The 19,673-nt window shown below is 36.5% G+C and overlaps 1 protein-coding gene across 3 annotated transcripts in view; it reads left to right on the top strand.

Moving 5' to 3' along the window:
• The window catches only part of rubcnl (rubicon like autophagy enhancer), a 22,337-nt gene extending 2,927 nt beyond the window's left edge, over positions 1-19,410 (top strand). The window contains exons 3-17 of one of the 3 annotated variants that reach the window (XR_003040221.2): positions 1,339-1,792; positions 5,606-5,859; positions 6,083-6,180; positions 6,850-7,174; positions 8,333-8,378; positions 8,472-8,577; positions 9,337-9,473; positions 9,556-9,620; positions 11,727-11,766; positions 11,879-11,956; positions 13,339-13,459; positions 16,139-16,200; positions 16,319-16,407; positions 18,916-19,006; positions 19,170-19,311. Coding sequence is in view for 2 of the 3 variants with exons in the window: in XM_017436234.3 (XP_017291723.1) it covers positions 1,339-1,792; positions 5,606-5,859; positions 6,083-6,180; positions 6,850-7,174; positions 8,333-8,378; positions 8,472-8,577; positions 9,337-9,473; positions 9,556-9,620; positions 11,727-11,766; positions 11,879-11,956; positions 13,339-13,459; positions 16,139-16,200; positions 16,319-16,472; positions 18,916-19,006; positions 19,170-19,267 (2,129 nt within the window). In the remaining variant the exon portion in view is untranslated. Of the gene's footprint in view, positions 1-1,338; positions 1,793-5,605; positions 5,860-6,082; positions 6,181-6,849; positions 7,175-8,332; positions 8,379-8,471; positions 8,578-9,336; positions 9,474-9,555; positions 9,621-11,726; positions 11,767-11,878; positions 11,957-13,338; positions 13,460-16,138; positions 16,201-16,318; positions 16,473-18,915; positions 19,007-19,169 lie in introns of all 3 variants that reach the window. The other 2 variants (XM_017436234.3, XM_037976322.1) reach the window with 2 other exon arrangements.
• Positions 19,411-19,673: the final 263 nt, after the last annotated feature.

Genomic DNA, 19,673 nt, shown 5'->3' with positions numbered 1-19,673 from the left:
AATAAAAGTAATTTTAAATTTGATAGCATCAAGACATCTTTAAAAAAGTGGTAACAGGGCCATGTTTACCATTGTGAAGCATCCTTTTTTAACATCTGAATATTTATAGGAACAAAGGAGATCAGTAGCTGGAGTTTTTGGAGGGGATTGTTGTCCCATTCTTGTCTGATGTAGGATTCTAGTCATTCAACAGTCCTGTGGCTTCTTTACTAGATTTTTAATTTCATGGTGTATCTAATATTTTTAGTTGGTGAGAGATCTGACTGCAGGCAGGCCAGTTCAGTACCTGGACTCTTTTACTACATGCTGTTATAATGAAGGCAGTGTGTGATTTAGCTTTGTCTTGCTGAAATATGCAGTACATTTTCTGATAAAGACATCTAGATGGAAGAATATGTTGTTCAAAAACCTTTAAATACTTTTCTGCATTGATGGTAGCTTGTCAGATGTTTATCCTGCCCATGCCACAGTCACTAATGCACCCCCATACCATCAGAGAGGCAGGCTTTTGAACTGTGCACTGATAACAGGCCAGATAGTCCATCTCTTCTTTTAGTACAGGGGATGTGGCATCCATGATTTGATTTGTCTGACCACATAACAGCTTTTTACTTTGCCTCAGTCCATTTTAAATGAACATTGGCTTAGAGAAAACAACAGTGTTTCTGGATGGCGTTAACATATAGCTTCTTCTTTGATTTATAGAGCTTTAACCAGCATTTGTGGGTGGCATGGTGAACTGTGTTTACAGACAATAATTTGCGAAAGTGTTCCTGAGTGCATGTATAGTGACGTTCCCAAATAACTTAACTTGTTGCAAAATGCTCCTGCAGCTGTTTCTTATTTGTACCCTTACTTTTACAACCTTTTGTTGCCCCTGTCCCAACTTTTTTTGAGATATGTTTCTGCAATCAAATATAAAATTACCTTAGTTTTTAACTTTTTAAATTGTACAATTTCTTATTTTATTTTAAGTTTACTTTTCAACTGTGAATAAAATATGGGTTTTTGAGATTTGAAAATCATTGCATGCCGTTTTTATTTACATTTTACACAACGACCCAACTTTTTTGGAATTGGGTTGCACTTAAAAAAGGCAAATGATCCATTATAATAAAGCTGTCTGAAAACAGTTTACATCTTTCAGTAGCTCAGGAAGCACATTTATACTGCTTTGTAAACATTTTTTAGAAGTCCAGAATCATTTTTGATTTTTGCTCCAGCTTGAAATCTAAACTTGATCCCATGCAGATCATTTTCATCCTTGTGTCCTTAACATCTTGATCCATTGATCCATTTTCTTTTTATTCTTCTCTGTCCTATTCTACTTCCTGTTAGCAACCCCACAAAAGTTTTCTCATCAAAACCAACATTTAGCTGGTTCAGGTTCCCTCCCACCTGCCATTATGTCACAATCAGAAACCAGCAGAGAAGAAAAGGATGCAACATTTCCCCATCAATGTCCACGTGCACCTTTCATAAAGCGGAGACGCCACAAAGCCCTCAGAAATTCTCATCAGTGCTCCTGGAGTGCATTCTCTAGCTCTACTTCACACAACAGTAAAAAGGACAGTAATATTCACAGTGTTGAAGGTGAGGATGATGATATTGGCCTCACAAACCAGGATGGAAGCTTCAGACATTTAAAGGCTGACTCTCCAAACAAAAAGGAAGCATCTCTTCATTCTGAAGATGAAAACTTCCTCCTACCAAGGAGCAGTCCAGTAATCTCCAGATGCAGCAAGCCCATCGCCTGGAACAATGAGGGGACCAATACTTCTAACCCATCAAGGTACAATTACAAAAAGTTTATATCCAAGCTGATGCACTGCTTACCAGACTATATTTCAATTCAAAATGTAAAAAGAAGTCTTTTTGCATTTTCTACAGTCAGTTGGCCATGATGACCATCTTGAATTGTGTTAACTATAACAGTTAATCTGTAGTAGATGTACTTCCATTTATTATTTTCTGAAAATTTCAATAAAACCTGTCAAGTGGTTAATAAGATAGTTCACTAACAAAGAGACATACTCTGAGCGCTCACTGATCATGCAAGATTTGTGTTTAAAACTTTGTTATTAACAATTGGAATCAACTCTAAGTTGGAATTAGTTTCAGCTACTACCACATCGAATTTGTAGCTCAGCATCTATGAAATTGACCAAGTTATAGCTTCTGATTACTAGGATTGCTTAGCTGTGGAGGGCATCTCGAATTGCATTGACTCCATCAGTTTATCTGATAAGTATTTTAAAAAAATGTATTAAATCAGTTCAGTGATTTATGAGATATTTTGCCAGTGGTACAGTACAGTTAACAGATGCACACACAAGCAAAAATATCATTACACAACCTTTGCCAGCGGGTGATAAGGGTCACCAATCAACAGGTGCTTTGGAATGGCAAGAAAATGTTCTTTTTCCATATATATATATATATACAGTATATATACATATATATATATATATATATATATATATATATATACTGTATATACTGTATATATATATATATATATATACATGAAAAAAGAACAAATAAATATATAAAAAGAAGGTGTAGGGGAGTAAGATAGGTGTGTGAACACTTTAAGAAATGTGTCATAAAAAAGGGGGGAAACCTGCTTTTGTAGTCTTTTATAGCTTTTACCTCAGAGTAGGAACTTCAAAAGTGATACTGCTGCACATTTCAGATCACACTTTCACAATGAGTGATCTTTATGTCACTGTAGTATGTTCTAAATTGGGATTCAAGGATTGAATACCAAAAGACTTGTGAACTTTTGGTAAAAGATCGGTTGTTCAAACAACCATTTTTTGTTAGCTTCAAAAATTCGAAACAAAACATGGAGGACTGATGTGACAGTGAAATCATCACTTTTTCTATACCAACTTAACCCTTCTCAGCATTGTGGGAAGCTGGTTCCCATCTCCAGCAGTCAGCAGGAAAAGTCAGCGTACATCCTGAACAGGGCACCAGTCCGTCATAGGGCCACATAGAGACACACAAAACTAACCACACAGTCACACCTACAGGTGTGGTCAGGGGTTTAAAGTCATAATGGGCATGAATGTCATATTAATTTAGGGCTTTTGAGTTCAACCATTTTTTTTCCCAGTGTGGAATGATTTTTTAAAACATACAATGTCAATAGTTTTTAAAAGCAACAATTGAGTGTGCAAGTTTGAATTTATTGTAGGTTTTCTTTAATCCACACAGTCATACAGGCTCAAATATATACATACATTCACCTACATTTTTTATTAATACGTGCTAAAGGTTCTAAAATGTATTTTAACTTGACAAGGCCAAGGCTTATTAACTTCTTGTTAGGAACTGGGATTGACGGGAGTGAGTAGTTTCTCCTTTCTGGCATAAAAAGTGATTATTTGACAACACTTATTGTACTGACCTGTACTCAGGTTAGGATGTTAGGGAACAACAACCACCAAGGCTCTAGAGTCTAGACCTTGTACCTCTAAATTATTTAACTTAACCTCAAACAAACAGCTAGTTGGTTGAAAGTTGGACACAAGTGAGTGCTCCAACAGGACAGTGATCCAGGTCAGTTTTAGGAAACCAATTAATCTAATAGAACTTTAACAACTCTGTCAACAAGAGTGGTAAAACATCAGCCAAAAATCTGCTAGAAGCTTGTTGATATATACAAAAAGTGTTTGATCAAGGTGCAACTTGCTAGGAGACATTTAACTAAATATTAGCAGCCATGAATGTGTGTGTTTGTATATATAATTTTGACTGTGAATTGGAGAAAATCCACCAAAAAAAATGTTAGCACATGAATAACTGCTGGAATTGGACTTTAAGAAATAATAGGGGAAAACCTTGTGCGAGTATAATATAATATGATACAAACAACAACAAAAATAATAATGTGATAAGGTTTTTAAAAAGCTTATCTATCAAACACTAGGAAGAACCTGCACTGTCTACTGCTACCACAAGATGGCAGTACGGGAGAACTTTTAAAAATTCTCTTCATGTTCCTTCAAGCAGAGGAGGAAAACTAAACTGATGCCAAACAAACATTTGAAAAAAAGTACTGTTAGATAGTGATTGAACAATACAATGTAAATGCTTGTATTGTTTCTTTTGAATGTTCAGGTGAAGCTGAGACGTACCAGATTTATTCAGGAAACAGACTTTAGTTTTTGACACTCCACTGCTTTGCGGTTAGCCAGGACCAAACACAAAACAGGAATTGAGATGATAAATAAAAAGAAGGTTCTTGTATTCCTTAAAATGGAAAGAAGAAATGATGACTTTCAAGTTCTGTTGAAATTCCACCCAAATATCTTTATTGCCAGTTGAAGTTCTAGTTTTACACTTGTGTAAGCATGAGTGGCCTTTTATGGTGGCCAGCCTGAAGCACGCCTGTGCAGTAATCATGCTGTCTAATCAGAATCTTGATATGCCACACCTGTGAGGGGCAAGGGTTATCTTGGCAAAGGACAAGTGCTCATAAACACAGATTTACATAAATTTGTAAATATTTGAGAGAAAAACGCCTATTGTGTACATAAAAAAGTCTTAGATCTTTGAGTTCAAATATAGGAGCAAAAACAAGTGTTGTGTTTATATTTTTGTTCAGTATACATGAAACTTTATTATTGTTTGCAAGCTCAAATACAGCAGCACAATAACCTGGTAATGCAAAATTGGCAGTGGCGTCAAAATTTTAACATAGCCTTTGCATGAACTCCTATGATATGGTCAAGTCAAGTCAAATTTATTTATATAGCACTTTTCAGCAACAAGGCGATTCAAAGTGCTTTACAACATGTGAACATAAAAATACAGAGTCATAAAACACACACAACAATATCTAAAATATGAGCTAGGATAATCTAAATGAAATCATAATAAAGTTAAAACTGAACTAAATGGGTGAAGCCGAGAGAAGAAAAAAAGCTTGAAGACATTTAAATCTTCCAACTTTCATAGTCATTAATAAAATGCTGTTTTGTAACCCTTTAAATAGCTATCAGTTTTGCATTACATTCTTATTCTGGCAAAAATAGTCTGATAGGCTTGCAGGAAGTGCCCCCAGGCTGAGCAGGAAATCTTACACCTAGCTGTTGTTATTTGCACTTCCAAATAATCATAGCATTCATTGTAAATAACGAAAGCAAAACTGACAGTAGTGTAAAGGTGTAATAAAGGTGGTGTATCACTGCCATAAACCACTATAAAATTTTGGAGATTGCAGTTGTTTTAAAATGGCAGCAATGCATTTTTATCTTAGCTGCATTCAGATTATAACTGTTAGCTCGTGTTTCCTGTTGGGCTATTCACTGAACTATCTACAACAGGTCAGATAATAATTGTTCATAATAGTCCCAGAAAACCCCACTTCTGTCTGAACTATTGCTTTAAGTTCTAACAACCTCAAATGCCTACTCCACACATTGTGCTCCAAGACCTCTTACATGTGACATTTTAACAACTGACTGTTTGTAAAATAAGGTTAACTTGAAAACTGGGTGTTAAAATTTTTAATCTGATTGCTTTTTAAAAATCCTTTTCAGTGTTTTCTGTCAATACCAGGTTTTTGACTAAAGTGAAACGTTACTTTCCCTAGCACGGACTCCTCATGCCTATCCTCGGGTCCATTGTCTTTGGGTCAGCATGAGAATCTGTTATCTTCTAAGTCCAGCTCCCATCAACAACCAGTTCCATCTGCGGTGGACGATATGCAGCAGAGTGTTTCTCTCTTATCAAATCTGAACAGCCTGCTAAGCAGCCATCATCTTCCTCACAAAGCCCCCCAGCAGGGAACGGACAGGGGGCACAGAGAGAAGAGCCTAAACAGCTACAATACCCCTCTTGCATCAGGTGAAACAGAGTTAAATACGCCCCTGTTGTTGTTATAGGTTCTAAAGTTTTCTGTGGTCTCACTTATTTGAGACATGGATCTTCAATAAACTAATATTTGTATAAGTGTCACAAAAGGCCAAACAGCTCAGTGAAACTTTTATGGACAGAAACATTTGATATATCTCTGATACTAATGATAAAGATGTGCAGTAACATAGAGTATGCATATGTGTGGTTTCAGACCTTTCTGCCTCAACATGTAATAAAAAAGAGAGAAGCTGCAGCGGCATCTTGGATTTCTCTGCTGACATCTTTAGGACCAGCTGTGAGCTGGAAAAGGTTAGTTACTGAATGTAGGATGTTCATTGAAGGCGTTTTGACATTTTAGGTCCAAATTCACCAATTTATTGTGCAGCTTTTGCTTGTGCAAATTTGAATTTTGTACCTCAGACTGCAATGGCAACCAAACAGCATCCCTCTGTGCTGGTGAAGTTTGCCCACATATAAATAAGATATTATGTAAGCACAAAAACCCACACTACCACATAAACTTTACCTCATTATCTGTAATTTTCAGTAAGTTATAGCCGTTTTTATGTTGGCAAAACTCAATTAATTTTGGTGGCCATCTTGAGTTGGGTTGTTTCTAAATGTCAGTCAGTTGACACACATTCAATGACTACTTTCTGAAAGTTTTGTTAAAATTGTGGTTTATGAGATATTTTGTTAACTTTACAGACAAATGAGTACACACACAGACACAGGGAAAAAAGTTGTCTTTGTTGATGATCAATAAGAAAATTGTTTCTGATGGATTTAACTATAAAACATGTAGATTATCAGCCATATGAATATTACAATACATATATACAGTTATTCTAATATGTTTCATGTTTTCTTTGAATTAAATTATATTATAGATCAATATATTTTGGTATTTTCCTCCCACTGTTCTGAAAAACAACATGCCATAATATAAAGTGATGCTGATAGTGAATGTGTTTTCAGGAAAATGCTCATTTCATTGTGGTGGACCTGGTGCTGGAGGTGCTGGAAGGAGCGAAGTGTACTTTAGGTTTTAATCACTGGACTTCCACAATGGACAAACACCAAGACACACACTGCAAGATGAGAACAAAGAAACAGAGATGTTCTGCAGAAGACACTCCACCACACAGACAGGCCTGTGGAATACACAAACACATGCATTCAGATAAAGTCACGAGGACACACTCATGCTCATGGTGTGAAAACGATGGGGAACCAGCAAGTTATGAGTCTGATCATCAAAAAAAGAGTCTATCTTTTCTTTCCACTGACAGTGGATTTGAAGGTAAACTGTTTTTTAAAAATATTAAAAACATGAGTCCAATTAATGTTTAGAATAACTTTTGTTAATTCCACAATTTTTACAGTCAATGTGTGGGGATTCCCATATTTTTTTCAATAGACTAGTTACAAGACTGGCAAACCCTTCAGGTTTGTGAAAATGACAGAACGCCTTAAACTTGTATTCTGTTTAATGACCAGTAGAGGGCGACTGGAACAAGGTAAAATTAAGTTAAATTGCAAAGAAGTCTGTAAGGAAATGATTCCTGTATTTCTTTTTTAGCAATTTACTGAACATATTCATGATAAATGTGTTCTCAAAAGTTTTAATAATCATGTTCCAGTTTCAGACAAATACATCATAAAGTCAGGCCTGTTTCAGAGCATGACTTTCTTGTGATTAAAATATTTCTATATACTTCTATATAAAATACTTCTATAATGGCATTATCTGTGTTGAATACCCCCCCCGCGATAAAAGATATTACTTAATTGTTAAAAACTTATTACATTTTTTTTTAAATACTAAGTCAGCGTTCACATGATTGGTTTCCTGTTTATACTGCTGTTTCTTCTGCATGTTTTTTGAACTCTAACCACTTTGGCATAATTTAAGCTATTTAACCATTCATATATCAAAATGCCTAGCTTGTTCAGAACATTTCAGCTCCAACCTTTGGAACCTTTTTTTTAATTATTTATTAACTTATACTTTTTGAAATATGTAACATGATTTGTGTTTTTTTTCCTGAACTCTTCAAATTCTTGAAAAGCTTTGAGCTCTCTGAGTTCATTTTTAGCTTGGAGCTACTGTTTTGCTGGTTTTAACTACTCTTTTATTGGATTTAGCTTTTATCTACTGTTTTGGTAATTTTAGCTTTTGTTTTTTGTTTTGCTAATTTTAACCTTTAATAATTCAGTTTTAGCTTCTTCAATAAATCATTCATTACTCATTCTGCATTTTGCAGAGAATATATTGTTGTGCACATTTGAAAATTTAAATGTACTTTTGTATACATATATATATATAGGTGGAATAACATGCAAACATTTTAAAGCTGACAAGAGTAAAAAGAATCCTTATGGCTTGATGTATTAAATGTTTTCTTCCAAAATTCCTGGTGACTGAACCCACACATCCTGCTGTGTGCTGTAATTTCAGACTGTGGATTCAGCACTGTGCTGACACCAACAGATTCTCTCAGAAAGTAAGGCAGTTTCTTTCTGTAAAATTACATCACTGATGTACATTTGTTCTGATTTGTGAAATCTAATCTTGCCTTTGCTATCCTGTTAAACAGCGCAGAGTGGCTGGCCCAGCAGCTTGTGTTGGAGTTCAAGAAAAAATGGCTTCCTTCCCAAGTGCTTCAACGAGGAAGGCAAAGCCTGCGGAGCTCACTTCAGGAGGTAAAACTATTTAGACAGCAAAGAGTTCTAAACATTTCCATGGGCCTATTTTTTCATACATATTTTGCATGCAATATGACAGTAATACCTGTATAAATGCATATACTTAGGCTACACTACTCCAGATTTTATTTTTAAAACTGCAATTTTCTGCAACTCTTATCCATTTGTAAACAATTTTATTGAGAAAAACAGGCAAAAACCTTGTTTTTGGTCTATCCATCCTGTTCAGAAAGAATGAGCCTATTTCCCATTTTTGTGCCCTAGAAACCAAAACAACAACTGACCTGTTTTTACCATTTTTTGTTTGTTTGTCTCACTTCACCCTGATCCTGTCACTATCAGACTTATCTGCTGAAAGGGTTAATAACTCCGAGGAAATTATAAATGGTGTAAAAGAGAAAATAATTTTAAGAGATACTTTAGCCCAAATAAGAATGTTCTTACTCTGTGATTTGATATGCCATTAATGTGAATGTTTTTGACACCTAGTGGCATGGCAAGAGTATCTTAGCAATTTTATTAGAATACTAAAGAAACAAAATGTTTTAAATGAAACAGAAAAAAATAAATATCTACCTCAGGCAAAAAAAACAACAAAAAACACGTTTGCTATTTTTCATGGATTAAAATGATATGCAATAAACAAACAAACAAAACAACAAAAACAACAACAACAAAATAAAATAAAAACAAGAATACATTTTTTCTTTTTTTTTAAGATAGAGAGCACTCACATTACTCTCTCTGTCTTTGTAGCTCCCAGGTACTGAAGGTGTGGAGGTCAGCAGTGGCAGCCTGTCAGAAGAGATCCGACTGAGGACCAGGATGAGAGGAACCCTGAACTGGGCACCACCACGTTTTCAGATAGTCTTCAGTATTCAGCCTCCACAAAGGTCTTCACCACAGCTGAGCAAACAACTAGCAGCAGAACAGCTTCAAAAGTCAGATAAATAACCGGATATTTTCTAACTGCAGACGCAGTGAAGTGGTGGCTTTACAGCACTACCTGTGTGCAGGCTGTGGGACAGAGGTGGAGCCCAGTGAGTACCAGATCATATGGGTGACCCGCACCCAGGCTAGCTACTTTGAATAGTTTTAAAATCAGAGATATTCTTCTGTGTTTGCTTTTCCTGTGTACACAAACTGTTTCTGTTGAGAAAAACAGACATTTTCCAAAGCAGAGAGTTTTGAAAACATTCATGTTTTGTGGATCTGTCTAGATAGCAGATGTGAAGCTCTTCACTTAGGTTTAGCCATGTTTTTGTAGGATAAGTCTGCTTAGCTTAAATTTGGTTGGCTCCAAAAGTTAATCAGTTACAGATGAACAACCAATAATGACATTCTGAGACTTTCACAAAAATTCATTTTATAGTTCCAGAGATATTTTTGCCAACAGTCAGATGCTAAGGTTTTAAGCCAAGATCTCAGAAAATGTGTTTCCATTGAAGTGTGTGTTGGGGATGGTGCTCAACTCCAACCAGCTCAATATCTGTAAAGTCAGCTTAATGGGTTTGCTGTGGTGGCCATTTTGAATTAGTTGTAGATATACAATCAACACTGAAAGTGGGTGCCCACCAAATTTAACCCAGCTTATAATATAGATGGAAACTGTAGCCATTTTGGTGACACTGTAGCTATTTTACACTCAATAATTACGTTCTGATAGTTTCATTAAAATTTGTTCAGAGAATTACAAGATATTTTGCTTATGATAGACACCAAGTAACATACTGTACACAAACACAGGCAAGAACATTATTGCTCCACCCTTGCATTTGGCAAAGGGCAAATAACATTTATAAATTCAATGGGCAATATTAAAAAACAAATAACATTTAAAAATTAAATTCAATCCTGGCTCTAACCATCTGAAATATGATCATAAAAATGGGGAATGACACAGTTCAATTGGGTAACACCTGCAATTCATTGAAATAAAATGTGTGTGTTTGTTGTGTGTGTTTGTGTGTGTGGTGGGGGGGGGGGCATTACTCATTGTCTCAATATAAAGTTGAACCCCCCCCCCCCAATTTTATGAAAAAACATAATTTCCTGAAGCCTCTGGGAGATGAATAATTGCTTCTCAGATTTACAATGAAATGAAACAAAGCGTCTAGCTAATAAAGGTGAAAAAGCTGCAATGTCTTTTTCTATTGGGGCTTAATGGGAGTGATTTTTGGAGAAACTTTAATATAGTATCAACAGACACGGATGTAAGTTTATACCTAGGAACTTAGACAAAGGCCCAGTCCCAATACTCGCACTTCTACCCTTGCGTAGTGTGTCCCAATTCTCTGGAGTGCTCTTAAGCCCCACCCCTTTTGTGTACTACATCTGCCCTCTGGCTAAGCCTGCATTCAGGCAGAATTCTCTGAAGTATTTATCCACAATTCATTGCTGCATGTGACGTTTGGATTTTTTTTTTTATTATCATTATTGATAATAAAAGAGTTTTGAATTAAAAATTGGAAATATGGCAGTGGTAACAGAGCAAGCTGCGTCTGTCATGAAAAAAGCAGTTTTCAAATGTAAAGTATTGAAATAATTCTTTTTTCACTCTGCTGTACATGTGTGAATACTAACAAACTTTGCTCTGTATTCAGCAAGTCATAACAAAACATATTTGAACAGCTAAATTTGAAAGCAAAAATACCTGCACTTTACTTTTAAAATCGTACTGGCTCCTTCTTAAAATGTCAAAACAGCGGCCAGTCCCGCCATGTTGGATGTCTCAGTTACAACGCAGAGGCGTAATTCGATGACGTAACCCATACTGTTGCAATTCTCTGATTCTTGCATGCTGTAACCTGCGCACACAAGCCCTTCTGTGGACTTTAACTGAGTACATGCATCATACAGGGGTGTAGGGTGTACTGTGAGTAATGGGATTGGGCCAAAGTGTCAAAGACCTGGATTCAGAAGTGTTGGGAAAGGTCGTGGTGTTTTTTATTATCCACGACCATACAATAATTTTGTGTGGAAGTCACAAATTCACAGATTTAGTGGTTGAAGTGGAACAAAACCAAACAGTGTGGACATTTTATATTTACAGATGAATAAATCTATAATTTATAAAGAGAACTGAAGGAGAAAAAAATGACAAAAAATGACTGAAAACATGACTTGAGTTCTGTTTCTGCCACCAGGATACATCAAGAAACTTCGATACTGTGACTACCTTGGCAGGTATACAAAATAAGGTGTTACTGACCACATATTAACTCCCTTTTTCAGTGGGATTCTTTGTAGACAGATATACAGATATGATATTCATAACCATTTTGTTTTTCTTCGACAGGTATTTCTGTGATTGCTGCCACAGTAGCTCTGATGCTGTGATTCCTGGCAGAGTTCTGTCCTGCTGGGACTTCAGCAGGTAAGAAAACAATAAATGTATAAAACTAGAAGCACTCAGAGAGCTCAAACTTCTGTCAAGGATACAGTGGATAAAGATCATAATCTAGATCACCACCAAAATGTCATTTATTGTTTTTTGTGACAAACCCAACATTTCCTGAAAATTTTATTCAAATCTGTTCATTAGTTTTTACGTGATTTTGCTAACAGATCGAAAAACAAACCAATGGGCACAACTGAAAACATAACTTCCTTGGCGGAGGTAACAAAAGGGTCACTTGTAGGTTCACAGGCAAGGTTTCAACAAAGTGGGTACCTGTGACCTTGACCTTTGGCCTCATAAACCTTGAAATCAATCATGATCACCCTTGACCAAAGAGGTGTCCAACTGTGCAGTTTAATTTTTCTTCATTACATGTTTGCATAGTTAGAGCACAAGTTCATCTATGACCTTGACCTTTGACCCTGTCACTTTGAAATCAACAGTGATCATCCATGAGCCATGAGGTTGTCAGGATTTGGATTTTCTTTATATTTTTGTATTCAGATTATTGTTTTCATGTTTCAGTTTAAGTTTATTGTTTATTTTAATCAGTTATCTTTGTTTGCCTTGTCTTAGTCCAGTTCTTGTTCCTTGTGTCTTTTTTTCCTGTCATCATTCACTTCTCCTCAGTAAGTCTCTTGTTTTCCTGCTTCGCCCATCTTCACCTGATCCTAGTTGTTATCACTCACCTGTGCCCACTTCACCTAATTACCCTCTGTTTTAAAACCCGGTCATCTCCTCCACTCACTGCTGGTTCATTATCACTTGAATGTGCTGTCTGGTTGCGCCGCTCGTCTTGTCTCTCATGTTTGTTCGTGTTTGCGTTCTGGATTCTGTTATGTTTAGTTTTGCTGCCATTTCAGCCCTTTGTTTTGTTCTTTTATTTTGAATAAATTAGTTTTCTTTTAGTTCTTGCCATGAGTCTGCGCTCTGGGTTTGCCTCCTTTTCCCCACACCATGACAGAAGTGTTCTGCTGTGGAGTTTAACATTCTTGTTATACAGTTGTAGAGTTAGAGCATGGGCTCACCTTGGAATTAATTGAACAAACAAACAAAAAAACTTCCCCCAAAAAGTCCTTATTGTTTTTATTCCAATTTCTAGAATATAAAAAAATAAAATTACAATTAAACTTCATATAAAACAAACATTGGAGTATTAAGGCATTGTTCTAGGCTTCAGGAAACACTTAATATTTGTGCAAATTATGAACCCAAAAACTTGAGTGATTTACAGACAGGAAAAAGAACAGCTGCATACAAAAGGATAACACTGATTAAAGTCCAGCTGCAGCTTAACAGCATATCAGTGTGTGAAAAAAGCACACCAACATGAACTGTCTTACCTCTGTACTCTGCAGGTACTCTGTGAGTGATTTCTCTAAACAGTTGCTGGATTCAGTGTGGTATCAGCCGCTGTTTGACCTCACCTGTGTGGGCAAGACGTTGTACGGCCGAGTGAAAGAGCTAGACAGGTTCAGGGTGAGTTGGCTTAATTTTGTCCCAACTGTCACCTTAAGTTAACTGGTTTGCATGTTAAAATATGTGTTTAATATACAGATACTGGTCAACTCATTAACAAAAGAATAACACAAGATGCTAGTAAAATCCGATTTTTATATTTGAATTGTTATTTAATCACTGTTGTTTCAATTTTCTTGTGATAACGTTGCTTTAAAAAGTTGTCAAGTTCTCTAAAAATATATTTGTTGCATTGGTTGAATTATGTTTGCAAAAACTTTTTTGCCTGACAAATTTGTGACAGAAGGCTTGTAAGACAAACCCCTCCCATCAACTAGTATATTATATTCAGATTTGCTGTAAAACAAACCACTACAAGAGATCGTTCCTACCCACAGCCATCAGCATCTATAACAACTCTTTAAAGGGGACCTATTATGCTTCCAGGATAGGTCTGTGGTCTGTACAAAACATGTTCATTAAATTTAATACACAAAATCATTCTCAGATATTGAGATTTCACCTGATCAGTTCTGCCTGTTTTGAGCTCATTTCAGAATGAGCTGTTTTAGGACTGCATCACTATTATGCAAACAAGCTGCTGTTGGCCACGCCCCCCCCACTCAGTGTCCCGTCTCAAAACATAAAAACTCACTGAAGGATTAAAAGCTGCGGATCTGACCCACGTTTTTATCGCTATTAATTTAAACTCTGAGGATTCTGACTTTGGAACATGGACACTTAGCAGTTCCGAACTGACATTTGTCGAGGTTGGACACAGGCAGTCAGTGGGTCCGAACCCCGACTTGTAGCAGGTCGGGACACCAACAATCAGCAGGTTCAAACCCGAAAAGTGTCCTGACGACCGCCTGGTAAATATAAGTTTTATTTATTTTTGCCAACTCTTCTTCTCTTTTATTAACATAGTTCTAATGTTAGTTTAGACAAACGTGCCGTGACTTTAACAGAGATGTGTTTCTGGGACAGGTGAGCTGTTCAAACTACAACTTTCTTTGGCAATATTGCGGAAACACTACCATCAAAACTAACATGAAGCCACTTAGCTCTGTTCTCGGTGACTGGGAGAACATGCATGGACACATGTTCTATATTACAGCCAACAACAGAACATTTTCCTTTTCCAGAAGACATTGTTCAGCAGTAAAACCAACAGAACTAATGTGACGGTCTTCTTGTATTGAAGTGGGTGGAGCTCCACTTGAGTTGCTAGGTGAGGGGCTGGGCTCAGCTTGGGGTTGCTAGGTAACAGGGATTGTGACGCAACAATCCTGAGGTTTTTGAAAACAGGTAGTTTTGCAGACACCAGAAAACATTTACTTATTGTCAAAAATCGGCTGGGTATTTTTTTTTTTTTTTGAGCTTGGACTGTTTCTAGAAGCAAGAGATACCTAAATGGAAGAACAAAAACATGCAAAAAGTGAATTTTGCATAATAGGTCCTTTGCAACAAAACCAGGATGATGAGTTACAACAACATTCCCTTTGGGATTAATAAAATATACTGGAACTGAATTCGATTAGGGTTTGGGAATTTCCCAGTATTCTATTTATTTGGTAATAGAATGTATAGTTCTTCAGTGTGAATCCAGTAGGCGTATCTTACCTTGGCATTTTTTCCTTTATTTGACAATCTGTAACCAAAACAGGTCTTTACAAAAGATATTCTATTTAATGGACTTTCCAAATCTATGACAATGCTTTAGAGGTCACAGAAGAAGAAAAATGAGGAGGAATGTTTTTTCTTTGTTTCCCAGTTTTATAACATCAACAGAGCAGCATTCTTGAACTGTAAACAAAAATGCACTAAACTGAATAATTCTGTTACACCTAAGGTCATCTCAGAGAGCTTATAAGTATTATAAGTCTTGATTTTCTACAACTAATGCTAGGACTTAAATTTAAATACGGATTTATGTGTGTTTCATGAGACAAAGTCAGAGTTTTGATAAATGTTGACCAGCCATTCTGTGTTTGTCTGTGTCTCTTTCCCATCCTCTCTAACTCCAGCTGGTCGAGGCTGATGGCCGCTCATCCTGAGCCTGGTCCTGGTTCTGCTGGAGGTTTTTTCCAATTAAACAGGAGTTTTTTTTTTCCTTTCCACTGTTGCCAACATGTTGCTCAGGATGGGAGATTGCAATGAACTGAAGATTCAATGCAATCTGCTGGCTTTCTTAGATAGATACCTTTTATTAACTGGCTATTTTTAATGTATGTGAATGTTTTTGTACAGTGTCCTGAGATGACCTTTGTTGTGATTTGGTGCTATAGAAATAAACTGAATTGAATTGTTGTATTATCCAAATCTAGTTTGGTCAAAAATCAGATCCATTACTTGGATGGATCTGTTGACCTGTTTAGAAAGCATGCTTCAAGTCTTTTGTGGTGTCAGACTTCATTGCTCTGTGGCCAATTTTTTTTCGTTGAATGGTTCTCTGCTCTAACACATCTGATTCTAATGGCTGAATTATCTCATCAGCATGTCGTTAAGTCCTACAAAAACCTTTTAATGACTCATTAATTTAAATCAAATGTGTTGAAGCACATCTAAAAAAACAAAGTTTGACTCCTGTATGGACGGCATACACATACTGAAATATATACCCCATTGATTGGTCTTGGATGGACTTGAAAAAATATTTATTTTTTTGTCTATTTTTTTTTTATGTAATCTTTTCTCAAGGAGCTGCAGGAACAGCTGCTGGAGATGAGGAAGCTGCTGAAAGCCTGCAGATTATCAAAAAGGTATAGCGTTTTACACATTGTACAACATGTAATTATTTCTCTAATGTGAAAGTACATCAAATTGGACATTCTTTGAAACAACTTAAAATTTTTTTACTATGATGTGCTTGTGTTGCAGGGTGTTGGCTGAGTTGGAGCAGCTTCCTGCTCATCTGATGGAGCAGCCCCTCCTTTTCTCCATGGAAGACCTCCTGAAAGCAAAGAAGGGTCAGTTGGTGGCGCCGGCACGGGCACTGCTGCACTCTGCCATGGAGCATGTTAAAAACTGTGAGGTCAGTCTGAAGGGCTGTTAGAGAGAGTTTCTGCAGGGAGAAAAACAAACGGCTGTGTGTGTCTTTGTGGGTTTGTCTGTTACAACATTTCATGAACCACAGGATGAATTTAATAAAACTTGTAGAAAGTAATCACTGGATATTCATCTACAACTGATTAATGTTTGGAGTCAACTCTTTTCAAGATGTCTGCCAAAACCAAGTGACCTTAAAACACACAAAAATGGCTGTAACTCAGTTAATTCGATGGATATTGAGCTAAAATTTGATGTGGTAGTAGCTGAAACTGATTCCCAGCACACAAATTGAGAGCTAACAATGTGAGCAAGATCTTTGTTTAAAATTTTGTCTTCAGCTATTTAGAATCAATTCTGTCTGTTTGTTAGTCAAATATGTCATTGACCACTTCATGGATTTTAATGAAACTTTCAGGAAATAATCATTTTCTGTACATTTACAACCAGTTAACTTTGGGAAACAACCAAATTCAAGGGTGGGTGCCACAGCCAACTGACTTTAGTTTTACAGATATTGTGCTAAAATTTGGTGAGGTTGTAGCTGAAAGCCATGCTCCACAAATCTGCTAAATGCTTCTCATTGTGTAAGAGCTTAGCCTAAAACTTAAGCTTTAACTGTTAAAGTCAACTCTGTCTGTTAGCAATATACACTGCCTGGCCAAAAAAAAAAAAGTTGTCACCAAAAAAAAAAAGGTTACACATTCTAATATTTCGTTGGACCGCCTTTAACTTTGATTATGGCATGCATTCGCTGTGGCATTGTTTCGATAAACTTCTGCAAAGTCACAAGATTTATTTCCATCTAGTTTTGCATTAATGTGTCACCAAGATCTTGCATTGTAGAATCTGACCACTGACCACATCCCAAACATTCTCAGTGGGGTTAAATTCTGGACTCTGTGGTGGCCAACCCATGTGTGAAAATGATGTCTCATGCTCCCTGAACCACTCTTTCACAATTTGAGCCCGATGAATCCTGGCACTGTCATCTTGGAATATGCCCGTACCATCAGGGAAGAAAACATCCATTGATGGAATAACCTGCTCATTCAGTATATTCAGGTAGTCAGCTGACCTCATTCTTTGAGCTCATACTGTTGCTGAACCTAGACCTGACAAACTGCAACAACCCCAGATCATAGCACTGCCCCCACAGGCTTGTACAGTAGGCACTAGGCATGATGGGTGCAACACTTCACCTGCCTCTCTTCTTACCCTGATGCACCCATCACTCTGGAACAGGGTAAATCTGGACTCATCAGACCACATGACCTTCTTCCATTGCTCCAGAGTCCAATCTTTATGCTCCCTAGCAAATTGAAGCCTTTTTTTCCAGTTAGCCTCACTGATTAGTGGTTTCCTTTAAGGCTACACAGCTGTTCAGTCCCAATGCCTTGAGTTCTCTTTGTGGAAATGCTCTTACTTTCACTATTAAATGTAGCCTGGCATTCTACTGTTGTTTTTCTTCTATTTGATTTCACCAAACATTTAAGTGATCGCTGATCACAATCATTCAAGATTGTTTTCCAACCACATTTTTTTCTCGAAGACGATGGGTCCCCACTATCCTTTCAGTTTTAATAATGCGTTGGAAAGTTCTTAACCCAATTTAAGTAGTTTCAGCAATCACCTTAGATGTTTTCTCTGCTTGATGTATGCCAATGATTTGACCCTTCTCAAACAGACTGACATCTTTTCCACAACCACAGGATGTGTTTCAACATGGTTGTTTAAGAAATGAGAAGCAACTCATTGCACTAGTTGGGGTTAAATAACTTGTTGTCAGTTGAAACATAATCACCCATGCAGTAATTATCCAATAGGAGGTTCTAACGTATTTACTTAATTAAATCCAGGTGGCAACTTTTTTTTTTTTTTTTGGCCAGGCAGTGTATATTGTAAGCTCTTGGACAGATTTTAATGAAACTTTTTTAAGGTTAACTTTTACGGTAATTTAATTTAAGATGGCTGCCACAACTAACTGACATTAGCCAATACAAAATGGCTATAACTCAGCCAATTTTACAGATATTGAACTAAAGGTTTGTGTGCTAGTAGCTGAAAGTCGTTCACATGACACACAGTGCTTTAAGTACAACATCTCAGGATATTGCATGAGATTGTGCATAATATCATTTCCAAGGTTTGACGATAACTGCTACAACTCTTGATGGTCTGTCTTTAAACTTCTGGCAGTGGATGATATGCAATTATTTAAGAAATGCTAGGCCTTTAATTTATTCATTTATTGTTCATAGAAACTTTTACATGAATCACAGGGAACTAACTTTGCACTATTGATTATATTAACACAATTGAACACAGTTTGTCTTGTTGGTGTTACAGTATTTAATGTTATGGAAAGCCAAACTAAAACTAATAGAATAATCCATCTTTTGAAAATTTTTCTAACTTTTCCCACACAGCTGTGTCTGGCTCGAGGTTTTATCTGTGAGTTTTGTCGTGAAAAGGATATCATCTTTCCTTTTCAGAGGGACATATGTAAGCGTTGTGTAGGTGAGAATGGAAAAACGTTGCATATATAAAATAAATTATTATTAAACTGTAAATGTCACACATAGATTTTTTTTTTTTCTTAGAGACAACTTTGCAGTGAATAATTAAAACTGCTGTACAACCACCATGTTTCTCTCTGAATGTCTCTGTTCTCTGTTCACAGTGTGCAAGGCCTGCTTTCACAAACACTGTTTCGTGGAAAAAAAGTGTCCGAAATGCACACGGATCCGATCACGAACAAAATTCCAGATGCAACTATGAAGAGTTCCATGTGAAAATCTGCAGTGTGGCATCACCTAACTTCATTTCCCCTTTTTTGTAATTCTGATACTTTTACCATAGTTTTATGTAAACACAATGCACAGTCAATTATTATTTTAAAAAGATTTTTAAAAAACTTAAAATTATCTCCTGTTTTTATTTCATTTTTGCATGAATGTTTTTATCGCTGAAAGCAGTTGGTACCTATGATACCTAGTATACAGACGTAGGCAAATTTTTTGGTACCCTTACAGCTCATTGAAACAATGCTCCATTTCTAATGAAAAGTGATTCAGTGAAAAGCGATTGTCTAATGTATATCTGCATGCCTTTAGTATGTGACAGCAAAAACTAAAACATTGTGAAAATAAATGATTTGTTATTTGTTGTCTGTCTGGGGAGCTCA

This window comes from Kryptolebias marmoratus, linkage group LG6 (assembly GCF_001649575.2).
Source record: "Kryptolebias marmoratus isolate JLee-2015 linkage group LG6, ASM164957v2, whole genome shotgun sequence".
In the NCBI taxonomy this organism is placed as follows: Eukaryota; Metazoa; Chordata; class Actinopteri; order Cyprinodontiformes; family Rivulidae; genus Kryptolebias; species Kryptolebias marmoratus.
Note: the sequence above shows the minus strand (reverse complement) of the source record. Positions and strands in the feature narration are given on the sequence as shown.